Source organism: Solea senegalensis, linkage group LG2 (assembly GCF_019176455.1).
Source record: "Solea senegalensis isolate Sse05_10M linkage group LG2, IFAPA_SoseM_1, whole genome shotgun sequence".
Classification (NCBI taxonomy): Eukaryota; Metazoa; Chordata; class Actinopteri; order Pleuronectiformes; family Soleidae; genus Solea; species Solea senegalensis.
In genome coordinates, this window is record NC_058022.1 from 14,216,381 (window position 1) to 14,230,881 (window position 14,501).

The 14,501-nt window shown below is 38.7% G+C and overlaps 1 protein-coding gene across 1 annotated transcript; it reads right to left on the reverse strand.

Annotated features, from left to right (window-relative positions):
- Window positions 1-246: 246 nt before the first annotated feature.
- Window positions 247-12,636, reverse strand: morc3a (MORC family CW-type zinc finger 3a). Its single transcript, XM_044013277.1, has 19 exons — window positions 12,562-12,636; window positions 11,542-11,614; window positions 7,822-7,954; window positions 7,439-7,665; window positions 7,156-7,312; window positions 6,880-7,021; window positions 6,288-6,416; window positions 6,085-6,204; window positions 5,898-5,995; window positions 5,681-5,788; window positions 5,455-5,583; window positions 4,223-4,297; window positions 4,051-4,093; window positions 3,841-3,936; window positions 3,631-3,739; window positions 2,950-3,025; window positions 1,813-2,863; window positions 1,309-1,445; window positions 247-1,234 (listed from the first exon to the last, which is right to left on the reverse strand). The coding sequence occupies exons 1-19, from the start codon at window positions 12,592-12,594 to the stop codon at window positions 1,075-1,077; spliced, it is 3,096 nt and encodes a 1,031-aa protein (XP_043869212.1). The 5' UTR covers window positions 12,595-12,636; the 3' UTR covers window positions 247-1,074.
- Between the last annotated feature and the right edge of the window lie 1,865 nt (window positions 12,637-14,501).

Genomic DNA, 14,501 nt, shown 5'->3' on the forward strand with positions numbered 1-14,501 from the left:
AGAACAAAAGCCTTTGCTAAATCTGTTCTGTTGTGGCAATAGGCTGCCTGATCATAAATGTGTATCTTCATAAAAGTGTGCTTCCAAAAGGTCTTTCCTTCTTTGCCAAAAAACAAACAAAACCTTAATTGATTAACCAAAAAAAGTGAAGTAAAATAAATTAGGTGCGTCCCTTTATCTATCTTTTTGTCTAAGTAAGACTTGTTTCAGAGGTGGTGGTATTGCGTCGCTTTAGAAATGAGTAAATTAGTCTGTGCTCCTCATCACAATAGGAGCTCAGGACAGAGATCATGATCCAATAAGGTTAATATTTTAATAACCTGTGGTTAAAACTAGTCAACAACTTTTCTACTGAGCCTTGTAAACCCCAAGTACACAGTACAGTATATTACTATGTGGACCTGTAAAGCCCAAAGAATAACCGAAACTGCAGTAGGCATATATGAAAATAAATGTATTATTTAAACTACTGCAACTTGTTAAGACTACTTTAATAAATAATTAACTTTGTTTTTCTGAAACTGGATTCTTTTAAACCTGTTCAAGTAAAGTACTGGTGCTTTAAGGAATAGAAGCCACCGATTTAATACACTGGGGGCGTGTAGATGGGCGTGCTCATTGTGCAATGGACTACCTCTCACTGTCCTTTCTCAGAACTATTTGCCTGCCAGTGGTACGACATGTGTAACACAGCCTGTTCAAGTAGGAAGTACATGACTTTAGTTAAGTGATTCCATTAATACCACCCCAATTTTATAAATAGTTATGGATATAATAATAGACAGAATAAATACATACAAAAAAGCTCTCTTTCTGAAACATTCCAAAGCCAGGACTATTTTTCAAAACATCAACAGCTTTTTTTTTTTGTAACTTTCTGTTCATCTAACAGAAAAACAATTAAGTGAATGTGTTATTGCCATTTCGAAAACTGTAATGAAAAGCAGCTGAAAGTGTTCTTCATTTACTGCACATATAAATCTGTAAAAAAAAAAGGTGCACATTCACTTCATTTACAAACATTCATCTTCCCATCTCATGAGGATACTTGAGTCCAGTCAAGGTTCTGATGAGTCATTGAATTGGACCCACATTTCTGAGGAAGTTGTCATCGGACAGAACCTGTTCTAGGATTTCATCAATTACGTTGCACTCAAAATTCACTTGAGCGGGATCCAGAGCAGGCACAAAGGTGACGAGAAGGCGCCCAACGTTCTGCCGAAGCTCAATCAAGCTGAGAGAAAATGGAATGAAATAAGTCTGGGTTGGACTGAACATGTGAGCGGGTCAACTTTTCAAGAATCTAACCTTTTGAATGTATCGGAGCTGGAATTTGAGCTGGACACAGCTGCTCTTTGTGCTTCATCCCTCTGCTGCTGCAGGCTCAGCCTGAGCTCTTCACACTGAGTGGACAGATTTGCTCTTTCCTCCTTCACACTGTCCAACTGTTGGTGTAGCACACAGAGAACCACGAGAAGAAGAAGAAGAAAAAACAATACAAGATTATATGAATATATTGTCTATAGTTACACAGGTTACATTTCACTAAGATAGAATAGATTTTCCTGGTGAAATCCGAACAAGTGCGTTCACAGATAAATGCAAAAAATGTGCTGTTAAATTAAAAAGTGTCACACCAGCATGCTGGAAGCAGGGAGCTTACCCGTTCACTTGGACATTAACAAGTGATATCTGTGGATATTTGCCTTCAGACATACATGTCCATCTTAAACAATTCCCTCATGCTCATATGTAGATAGAAAGTTGTACATTATTATTATTTATGGTGTAAAAAAAACAACAACAACTGACCTGCGAGCTCAGTTCATCTCTTTCACTGGTTCTTTGATCCAGTTCCCGCATCACATTGTCAACTTGCAGTGCAATCTCATCTGCCTCACTTTTCTCAGCTTGAATTTTACTCCTCATTGTCTCAGCTTCGGCCAATAAAGCCTCTTTATCCTTAATCAATAGATCCACTTTATCTTTGGCCTTCAGAAACAGACTTTTGTAGTCGTTTCCTTCCTCTGCGTCCTCTCTCTCCACCGTCTGGCAGGCCTGGTGAGAGCACTCCTTCTTTACATTGGTTTGAGACAGCTCCTGCACTCTGCTTTGCATTTCTTGTAGCTGGCAGGTGAGCTCCTCCACCTTTTCTTTCAAACGGTCTCGCTCTTGAGCGGTCTGCTGCATGAGCTCTACAAGTTCACTCTGTTGTTTGTGTGCCTCAGTAGAATTAGGCAGGTGAGGTGGGGGGTGTTTTCTTTCCCGCGCATCTGCGCAGGAAGGACCTGCAGCTTCATCGCTCTCCATCTGATGTGTCAGGTTCTGCGAGATCTGCTCTTTTTGACTCACACTTTCTTGCTTAATTACTCTTTGATCAGAGGTGCAGACACCAGTATCCACTTGACTCACCTCTACTCTCACATTGACTGTGGTTTGACTTTGATCCTCCTCTTCCTTCTTCATTTTGGGCGCCTCCGTCTGGGTGGTGATGCTGGTTTGTAGTACATGAGGATGAACGGCGTCACACCTCGTAGAGCTCGTTCCGGCTGCATTTTTCTCAGAGGAAATTTCCACAGCAGCATCATCACTGCCCTCCATTACCATGCACACATCCGCATCATTTGGCTCCTCTTCCCTTTTCACTTTAATCGGAGTAAAGCACAGCTGTTTTGGCTTGGACATACGGCCGTTTTCCAAGATGAAGATATCGTCATCCTCCTCCTCAACAACAGGCACCGATGGTGAGCACAGTGGGCTCAAATTCACTGATGAGCTTACTTCAGAGTTGACCCGACTGAAGCCGTTTACCCGTGGTCTTTTAGGTGTTTCTTGTGGAGTTACCGGGTGTGTTCTTTTAACACTGCAGGGTACATACCATTCAGTCACTAAACTTCCAACAAAGTAAAAAATGATGTACTTAAGTTCACAAACATCACAATGTCATACCTCGGGGAGCATAATGATGACAGAGAGCGTACGTCAGAAATAACTGGAAGACCACTGCTACTGGAGGGGCTGCAAGCTAACAACAGAAAACAATGTACTTTAATCTTGAAAGCGTAGATTATATTCACTGCAGTACATCCAGAAATGAAATCATCTCTGCCAGCTTGTTGGATGTGAGGGCTCAAAAATTTGTTGCGGCACTAAGTTGGGCACCTGGGAATTTTTGAAACTACTCGCATACTGTGTCTGCAATGGATGCATCAGATGCTAAACTGGTAGATGAAGGACCAGACGATATGGGAATAAATAAAGGGAGCTCCATCAAACTCTGTGAGAGACACTAAATTCCTGTGGTGTACTTCCGCACACATGCGACGCGTGGCGTGTGTGGAGTCGGGGTGTCAGCTGGTTAGAGGGTCACCAGGTCGATGCTCGGATGACTATCCTTGGCGACTACTTCTTCTGTTGTCAAAATGTTTTTTCTGCATGGTTCTTTTGCTGAGTTGGGCATCGGTGTACATTATCTCCTTACTTTTCTGTTGATCCTGATGCCACCTAACATGTTCAGTGCACATTGCTGTGGGTTAAGTGCCGACCACAAGGCTGTGTGGGCTGCGGGGTATTAACAAGGCTTCAGAATAAACTCACTTTCACTCAAACACATACAGTAATTTTCCTTACCAGCTTGTGAAATGGTGGAAGAACTCAGTGGAGAGGGTGAAGCCCTGACAGCACCCCCTTGTGGTGATTTAACATTAATCATATGCCTTGGGGTAGTGGGAGGGGCAGACTAACAACAAAACGAAACTTATTAGATAATGATTTTCTTGAATTCATGTTAAATCATATATAAATTAAAACATTGCCATTAGTGTCATATTGAAAACCCACAGTTTGACGCAGTTGCTGCTTCCGTGGTTGCTGAAGAGATTTGGATTGCTTGGCAACCAAACGCCGTATCTCCTGCTGCTTTTTAGCATCCTCTTCCTAAACAATTACAAAAAGCACAATTAATGATATGTGATAGCAAATTATTACAGATAATGCAGAGGTGTACTAAAAATGGCAGATAAATGAAGACAGTAAAATGTAATTTCTTACTTGTTGTCTTTTCATCTCTTCTTGCTTTTTCTTCTGCCTTTCTCTGAGACAGAAATCACAGGGGTTAGTAATCCTTTTGGACATCTTAACAATGCAAGTAACAATCCTTACCGAGTCTAAATATTGATTTATATATTTTGATATTGTAATTTATTGAAAAAGCGTGACTCACTCTTGTTTGTAGGTTTTACAGTATGAGGGCTGATCATCATCAGAGTCCTCTAGCTCCGCTTCTACCGCACAATTCCTGGAAGAGAGAGTGGTAATAAACGTACAGCAAAATTAAAAGAAAAAACACTTTGGACTACATATGTTCCCCAAAGACATGTCATATGTCAAATGTGTTTGCATTTTCCTTTTAAATTCTGAATGTTATATAATTTCGATTAATTTAAGACTTGTTATAAGGTTAAGTGGGCTGCTGAGCATGTGCTGTTTTTAATTTAGTCACAAGGGGGTAGGGCTGAACAATTCTGAATAAATATCTAATTTATTATATATATTATAAAAATCAATAATTTTTACATCATTATTCTTATTTTGATAAAAAAAATAAAATAATTTAAAGGATTAATATGTGATATTTTCTCCTGCGATTTAAAAATTGCAGTAAGCTGCATTGTGATTGGACAGTGTGCTGGACAGGAGACACGGAGGACAGTGGGGAGGGAAAATTGTGCAACAGGTAACCATGTACATAACATTTCAACAAGTCTCAGTGTGTAACATACAGAGTTGCTATGTCGAGTGGGTTTTGTTTAGTTAGTCACGTATTTCTTTTTTTGTGTTTCTGTATGTAGCCAGTTACCAGTGTTTATTTGTACACATCAGTGATTAAACTGCTGCAAGAACCCCAGTTATTGTGTCCTGTGTGGTTATTAGTTTCCAGAGCTACACAAACATTGGATAAAATTGAAAAATTTGCAAATATTTACTACCCTGGCTACATTTGGTATGGCTGCTTTGACCAAATGCCTCAATATCAATAATGGACCTGTGCTGGTGGGGCAACAATCATTTTCATAACATATGCCCAAGGCTGGCAAAGCATTACTACAAATATCCCATATATTCTTGTTAAATAATATTTTGACTTAGATTCTTGAGTATGTACTTTATGTATGATTTTAAAAAGGCAACAATATTTTCTACCTCTAACCCAAAGTAAATTTAAGTGCTTAAACTTTTCTTCCTCACACAAACAGCGGACATTTAGTCCAGCTTATATCTCTCCATCAAATAAGCTAATATTACATGCCATGGTCTGCTTTTCCTGTGCACCATCATTAATAATATACTGTCAATAACCCTAGCCTTCCCAATAACAGCTAGTTGGCAAGCTGTTGTGAGAATGCTTCAAGAATCATACCATTTTTACATGATTAATTATACTGTCCTTGTTACCTGAATTGGGGATCAGGGTTCATATGACAGAACCATTTATCTGGTAGCTTGGTGCAGTCGATCCCATCAGGGAGTTTGCGCCATTTTAAACAGGTGTCACACTGCACCCAGTTTTGATCTGGTCGCTTTCTGAAGACAAAGACAATAAATCCTCATCAGAGACAACAATAAATATGTATGCTGAACATTAACTGAACAGTGTCAACTATTCTGCAATGGCACTAACTCAGTTTCCTCCACTGGAGTATTGCTGTTTGGGTTATCTTTCTTGCGAATGTGTTGGATTTCTTTCCAGTACTCCTCCAGTTTGACCCCCAAACTGTTCATAGTATTCCTGAAACAAGAAATAAAGCACTTCAAATCTCTACACTACAAAAAATATGATCAAAAAAAAAAATCAAATATGCAATATGATCAAATGTGAACACATTACTGATTGTTACCTGTACTTATCGGTCTCATTGAAGCTCTGTTTATTGTGGGTAGGATCAAGAAAGTTACACTCTATTACACCAATGACCCCGACACCTTGCTTGTTTGCCTGTAGAAGCAAATGGTCCATAAGAGACAAACACCAGATGACAACATTTAGAAACCACTGAAAATATGTGACAATAACTGCAAACTCGCCTTAATCTGACAGCCTACACGTTCGTAAGCTTTGATGAGACGATTCTTGTGATACATCATAATGCCATACTGGTCTTTGCTCATGGTATTATACCCAAAATGAATGGGTATGCGTTTGTTCTGAATTGACCTTTAAAGAAAACCCAAGTGTAGGGATACATACACAAATGCACAGCTCTAGAGAAGTTGTGGTAAAAGGATACCAAAAAAACTGGCTTGTAGTGGTCCTTTCTGCATGAGGCAAGACTCTTGGTGATGAGCTTAGTTTGCACCTTATGACCACGTATGATGATCTGCATTCGAGGCTTCAGGTACAATATTCTGCAATATGCCTGCACCAATTACAAAGAAACAAGATTAATGAAATGTGAAACTTAATAATATTTTACCTGACATGCCTACAGAAATGATAAATAAATACAAGAAGTAGAGAGAGCAAGAGAGTGAGAGAAGAGGACAAACACAGATACAAGATTAATAGCAAAACAATCGCAACACAACAATCTAAAAAGTGAAGAAAAATCTTTTTAAAAAGCAGTCTTTGCTAAATCTATGACTTAAGAATTGACTGAGTGTATGCCTTTCTGTGTGTGTTAACACTGTGTGTGTGTGTGTGTGTGTGGGGGTTGATGAAGGCCCAGAATGCAATACTACCCCACAAAGCAAGAAAGACAGGAGTTATCATGAATGTGCCGAGGACCCAACAGCAGCCACTGCCAAAGGTAAGTGTAACCTTGTGTGTAACAGAGTGATGAAGACATGATGACTTTTTAAATGTATTTTACAGTCCCTTACCCGCAGCGAGTAAACACTCTCAGGAATGTACGATGAGACCATGCCTGGAGAAGCGTCACTCACTCCTTCATAGATGTCCGATGGAATTCGAATATCGTAACGGTCCTTGACAAAATCATACTCTAATTTTCCAGTTGATGTCCTGAAACAACATAGGTCTCTATCATTGTTTATCACTATTCAAATCTAAAGACTTGACTTGAACCAAGATGATCTTCTCCAAAAAGAAACATGGACATCTAAAAATAGAATTGCAGAATATTCGAAATACTGTACTTGCGAAGATTCCAGATGATGATCCGTGTGCCAGTTTTTCCCGTGGACCAGGCGGGACCGATGTGGTCGAGTTCAGTGAGAAGTTCTTCCTCCGTTGTGAAAGGGGAATAGCGCAGGATATCTTCCAGACTGACTTTGTGCTCCTCTCGTACAGACAGTAAAGCTTAAGTTATGGACAAATAAATATTTTACACAAAACTAAACTTAGATACCCCAATGGAACAAGTAAATATTCAGATTTCATTTGTTAATATGTCATGTGACTGAATTAGATAAAGGATATACTTTCTTGATTCTGTATATTCAAAGCAGACAATTGGTACAATTATTTGATTTGCACCAATCTCTGCAAGGTAGGTCTGAGAGAGCATCCCAACACATGAAGTGCTCTCGGACTTAGAAAAAATGATGGCATCTTTGCCAAGACGCATGGATCCAGACTTGAAGCCATTGCCATAGATACCAATTGGTGCTACACCATTTATAGGTGTCTTGTCACTGTACCCAAAGCTTAGGAGAGAAAAAAGCACATGTTATTTAAAATACTATAAATTCCATTACATTTAAGAACAACAGGTATCAAAATTAAAATAACAGACATAATGTTTCAATTAAAGTAATGTTATATATGTTTTCTTTAAGAAATATAAGCAGCAATGTCTGTACCTGAGCATCTTATGCATAGTGTCATGGACAAGTCCATTTCCATTATCCATAAAAATGAGGCATTCTTGTTCTTTAACCACAGTTTTATCAATCCAGAACTGTTTGGCATTGACATCTGGATCATAGGCATTGTCTGTGACGAGAGACATTTTTATAGGCATTTAAAAAAAAGAAAAGAGGTTTATGATTAATGTGACTATATTTGCTAAGTTCACACAATGATAAGCAATGACCAGGGGCCTGTTGAATGAAAGTAGAATAAAGAAATCCAGGACAGGCTACTAAGTTCATCCTGGCTTAGTCTGTTGCATGAACGTCAAACCAGGATGAGAAGGCATGGCTTGCAGAAATGGAGAAGACGAATGTCCATTTTATCACCAACGATCACCAGCTTATCATGGAAACGTATGAAGAGGTGAAACGCTTGTGTAAAAAGAGGTTTCGGAATTTTATGTAACAATACAGAGGTATCGCTATGGCAATATATGTGCCCCTCCTTTCATGCAACCAACTTGAGGCTAAGTTCAGGCAGGATAAAAAGTTTGGGCACCCCTCATAGATTTCATGATAATTTGTGCTAACTTTATAAGAGAGGATCACAGCAACAAGATTTGATTTCCTACGGAGATGTAGACATTTAATTGTTTTCCAGACCAAAATTCTTAGAGTAGCATTACATAGTTTTATTATGATAAAATTAAATGTAAGAAATGGTATATGGAAAAGTTTGGGCACCCTTTTAATCACATTCATTTCAAGACCTGAAGGGACTTATAGCTGACAGGTTGCAGCACAAAATTGCTTTGATTAGCTCGTGAGACCTTCAATTACAAACAGGTGACAGGTGGAACCAATCATGAAAAAGGCTGTTTAACAGAGGTAATTGCTGGCTGTGCTTGTCTTAGGATCTTTTTTAGAATGTGGCAATGTGGGGGCATCTAAACAACTCTCCACTGATCTAAAAACTAATTTAATTCATTATCATGAATTAGGAGAAGGGTACAAGAAATTATCAAGAAATTATCCACAGTCAGTCCTTGTGAAGGAAAGATGTGGTAGGCCAAAAAAAATACAGGAAAAGCACAGGCGAAGGATGGTTAGAATGGTCACAGACAAGCCGCAGACCACCTCCAGAGAACTACAAGAACATAGTGTGGTTGTTCATCGTTCCACAATCCAGCATACTTTGCACCAGGAAAAGCTCATTGGAAGGGTGATGCGCAAAAAGCCTTTCCTGAGTGTTCTTCACAAGAAGAGTCGCATGAGGTATGCAAAAGCACATCTGGACAAGCCAGAAGCATTTTGGAAAAAAATACTGTGGTCAGATGAGACTAAGATAGAGTTATTTGGTCAGAACAAGAGGAGGTATGCATGGCGAAAACAACACACTGCATTCCTTGAGAAGAACTTATTGCCTACTGTGAAATTTGGTGGAGGGTCTATCATGTTATGGGGCTGTGTGGCTAGCACAGGGACTGGAAACTTTGTTAAAGTTGAGGGCCACATGAATTCCTCTCAGTATCAGCAGATTGACAAGAATGTTCAAGAATCGGTCACAAAGTTGAAGCTACGCTGTGGTTGGATTTTTCAGCAGGACAATGATCCCAAGCACTGTTCAAAATCCACCAAGGAATTCATGCAGAAGCACAAGTACAATCTTCTGGAATGGCCATCCCAGTCCCCAGACCTTAACATCACTGAAAATGTATGGATTGATTTGAAGCAGGCTGTCTATGCATGGAAGCCAAGAAACCTGATTGAACTGGAGGCGTTTTGTATGGAGGAATGGGCCAAAATGCCACCTGCCAGACTTCAGGGACTTGTCTGTGGCTATAGGAGGCGTCTAAAGGCTGTTCTTGCAGCAAAAGGAGGCTCTACTAAATACAACATAACATTACATTACGTATGTCATTTAGCAGATGCTTTTATCCGAAGCGACTCACAAAGGAATTGAGTACAACCTGCCAGGGGTGGAGTTGAACTTGCGACCATGAAGTCTTTTGCACACAGGCTACCGGTCTTAACCACTGAGCCACTCCCAAATATTAATGGAATTATTTCTTTGGTGTGCCCAAATTTATGCACATGCCTATTTTTGTTTAAATGCACATAAAAATGTTTCTGTTGGACCAATAAAAATGATTTCACGACAGAGATGTTTCTGTTTCCATAAGATATAAAATATGTTAAAATGAAGCTGCTGCCTCAAAAGCTCAGCAAGTGACAAAGTGATGCAGTGATTTTCCTAAGGTGTGCCCAAACTTTTGCATACCACTGTATATGTTGTGTCCTGTCTACCACACATCGCCACTGACTCCGACAATGGAGTATATTTCATTCCTTAATTTTTGAGTACATCCTAACATTAAATACTTTTTGTATAGTTGTTGTTATTAGAGTATTTTATTCCTTTATACATACAATTTTTTTTTATTATGTGCCTTAAATATTCTGCTGTAACTGAAGGATTTCCCAGTTTTTGTGACAACTGTGAAATTGATGAGACAACAAGATTATAACAAACAGTTAAAGACCAGGTGTTGACACTAATTTTGAGACTCCTGGAAAAAAACTTTCCCAGAGACACTCCCTTTACATTGGCACAGGAACAAACAGCACAATTGCTTTATATGAATATGAAAATAATTATATGGTGGAGCACAAGGCAACCTTGTTTATCAAGGTTGTTGGTTAGTATCAGCTTCAGTTTCATTTGCTTCGAAACTATGGTGCATTGCTATCAAGTCTATGACAAAACAGAATCTTTATCATTATCAAGAGAACATAGCCGTTCCTTGCTACACATGGACTGTGTGAATGCACAGGGACCCCAAGCCATCAAGGGGGCCCTAAATAGTGTTTTTTACTCTAACTAATAGCCTCATTTATTTTCTGTTGATCTTGGCCCACTTTATTTTATTATTGTTTAAAGTTGTGAGAACTTGAGATTTGCTCTTGCTTTCAACATTTAAAGTACATTAAAAAAATCAAATAAAAAAAACCCCCTCAATATCTATTTTATTTATTGACGTATAGAGGATTGTTGTTCTCCTTGAATGATCTTTTTTTATCAGTGTATCTTGCTTGAGTGGCTTAACTAAGAAGTTTAATTTTAATATAAGAGGTTATCGTGACTGTAGCCTGTTTTGCTCGTGAAGTGTTATAGATTGTGGCATCTTTGTGGATCATCTGAAGGGTTAGGAATCTCTATGTCGTAGCTTGGCAAACTAGGGGCCCCAAAAGAGCATTTTGCATAGGGCCCCCACAAAGCTAGAAACAGCCCCATAAGAGACAACCGGTAGAGCTATGAACACTGACTCCAAATGTTAATGGTCGTTATTCATCAATAAACACCACCATTGTTAGTAATGGCAACTATCAAATTGAGTGAGGAAGGATGAGTTTTTTAAGGAGTTTGAATGTTTGCAGCAGCATAATGTTGTTGGTTGTTTTGTGCAGAGAGCACTCTTGGAGTGGAAATCAGGATTTTTAGACATTCTTTTAACTCTATTAAAGCAATGTGTCCCCAAGGTGGAGAAAATTGCCTCATTCATTTGACAACTGATCAAAACAGAGCTTTAGACAAAATAAATAACAGATGAAACATGTGTTTTTGACGGCATCCAAGAATCTCAAGCATGTGGGCCAACTTAATCACAAATGTCCAAGACATCCAAGTTCACATGTAATCACACGCACAACATTGCGATAATGACTCACCTATGAGCTCTGCTATGGCACTGAATGGCGAGGTGTGGCTGGTGGAGTTGGTATGAAGAAACTTGGGATTAAGCTGCAAGTGGAGCAAATTATTTTCAGAAATAATTTAAATCAATCAGTGTAAAGCATGTTCTGCTATATGTCCAGTATAAATGTCTATGTGATGTTGACATTAAAAGATAAACCAGCACTGGAAGAAGACATGGGAAATGCATGCTTTCAAAACATAATTCCCCACTTCCGTTTCTTAGATTATAATCAACAGAAGGAAAAGTTCTGAATCAAGTAATCATGACAACGAATGGCATAAAGACATGGAGACCTAAGAATGACAAATGAATGTCAGTCATTGTTTGTGGATAGATAGGGGAACTGGAGTGCTTAGTGTGGAAGATATTGAGAGGTCTAAAGGCAATAACGTGAACAATACAATATTTCTGCTTTAGGAAAGTCAGATTAGAACAAACAGTTTAAGACCAGGTGTTGGCTCTGCAATATTACACATAATGGAACCAATGAAAACAATCACAAAAGGGTTATAGGATTTAAAAAATTAACACATAATTGAGTCAATGGATATTACAGAGAGACTACGTTTGCGTTGTCGCAACAATGGCTCAGTTTGTATGATTGTTTGTATTTGTTTTATTCAAATGTGAAGGGTTGGGCAGAAGGTGAGCTGATTTGTTTCACTTTCATTTACTTCAAAACGATGATGCATTGTCGTCAATGACAAACAGTAATCTTTATCATTAACCGGAAGACAACCGGAGACAACAGCGACACACGCTGACTCCAAATTCAATTTAATAGTCGTTATCCATCAGTGAACACGTCACATGTTAGTAAACAACACACAGTAAATGCGTCTGCATAGCCTGCCTATGGCAGCAGTCTTTTCAAAACACATACGATAAATACATTTAAGAACACATTAGTATAGTGTATGTTATTATTCACTTCAAGTGATACCAAACTATAAGCGTAAAAACGGCGTAAGGAAGAGTAAATGGCACTTACCGTACTATACAAGACACCGCGGTCCGCCGCCATGTTTTCATACTGTCTGAAGGCGACCGGAAGTGATACATGATGTCAAAACATCTTCCTCCTCCTACAATCACGGGGTAACTTTTTTTTTACTTTTTTCCCCCACAACACTGTAAAGTATTAGGGCCAAATGTAAAGAAAAAATATTTATAGAAAGAAAAAACAGCATGAAAAAAAATCTGAATTGTGAGAGACTTTAATCTCAGAATACTCCATTTAAAAATATTTGTTCTGTTTTTGAGGTTATTTTTTGAGCTTATTTTTACAAATGCATAGAGGACTTTGTCATATTTTGATTTCATTAATTTTAGGGATTTTATGTACAATTGGATCTCATTATAAAAGCATGTAAATATGGGTGGGGTTCATATATATCATTTATACATTTTGCCTGGTGGATGAAAGATTTGGCTAGAATAAGCAAAGAATTGTTCATAAGTTCCAACTTAGTGCTCCTTATTTTACCAAAAATAATATCATTATTATTTATATTGGTACAACTCTGTAGCTTCTTTTTCACCATTCCATGAAGTCCTTCCAGAGCGATTGAGTATGCGAGCATTAAACATAGAGATGCTGTTACCAAAAATGCATTCATTTACTAAACATGGTTTTCAGCGTATTTGGAGCCATTCCTACTTACACATTTGCATGTGACCCCCAATTCCAAAGCCATCACCCACCGCCTTCACACCATCTGATTCACACCCAAACCTCCTCCAGACAGGCACTACTGATTACTGATTCAAATCTCCCTCACACAATCTCATATATCCCTATAGAAATAAAGTCCCCTCAATGGGTTCAAAGAAATGTCACGTTGTATCGTAAATTTACTCCAGAATACAGGAACCTTCTTCTATTTTTGTTGTGAAGTTGTGAAGACCCGCCCCCCCCCGAGTCTTTTGCCTGAGTCTGGATCTAATCTAACCTAATACACAAAGTACATTCCCCTGACAATATGCTTATTTATTTTAATATTGTTCTTTATTTTATTTTAGAATTCATCCTAAATTGATGCTGACTGTGTGATCAGCAGTGCTGTCGCTGAATACACCAGACTCCTCTGTTAAATATTTAGATTTTGGACATTTCCCTGGTAATTATGGAGATTAAGCCACGTTTTTAGGATTTTCAAGTCTTTTTAACTGATCTACAGTTTTTGCATTTTTCGGCTTGATTCTTGTGTTGCACGTCTCTTCCTATGATGGCACTCTGACCAATCAGTGGCCGACAGTCTGTACCTGTAGATACCTGTACATGGAGCAGTCAGTTAGACAAAAACAAAAGTGAGAGAGAATGTAACGTCAACAAAATAACAGCAGCAAAATATCGTATACAAGACAAAAACTCATTAAAAAAAGGTTTTTGTTCCACAGTGGGCTCTTACATCTGGAAGACTGGTATCTTCTCTGGAGGAAAAGTCAGGTAGGTGTCCATAAACTTGCATGCTGACCGATACATGTCCAGCTCAGCCTGAGAGAAATTCACTGGTCCATTTCTTTTGAGGGCTCCACGCACCACTTTGGCCAGTCTAAGTAATACAATGCACAATACACAATACAAAAGACAACAGTATTTTTAGAGACAGCAACAAAAGGTTGTCAGTGAATCAGGAATCTGCGAATAAACCGATTAACTCACTTTGAGACGTCTTTATCGGTCTGCAGAGCTTTTTCTTCTTTTTTACACACTGACTCAGCAAGTGCATCATACAACCATTCTTCAAAAAAAACGAAAAATCGCACTAAAACATTTAGTGGGAGCAAACAGGGTTGATTTTGATCACCTATGACAGTTTTACAACATGTTTACGACAGAAGCCTGTAGGCCAGTCCTGGACATTGCTTGTCAAAGATACACAGATGCTTCCTGTTTTGACTAAATGGCACCAATGTCAAACCTGTTGT

Bases quoted from the DNA above. Each gene is read 5' to 3' on its own strand.
- morc3a (XM_044013277.1), bottom strand. From the start codon at position 12,594: ATGGCGGCGGACCGCGGTGTCTTGTATAGTACG. The intron at 5,584-5,680 runs GTTAGTGCCATT...CTTTGTCTTCAG, and splicing joins ACTCCAGTGGAGGAAACTGA to AAAGCGACCAGATCAAAACT. The intron at 1,235-1,308 runs GTTAGATTCTTG...ATTTTCTCTCAG, and splicing joins AGCTCCGATACATTCAAAAG to CTTGATTGAGCTTCGGCAGA.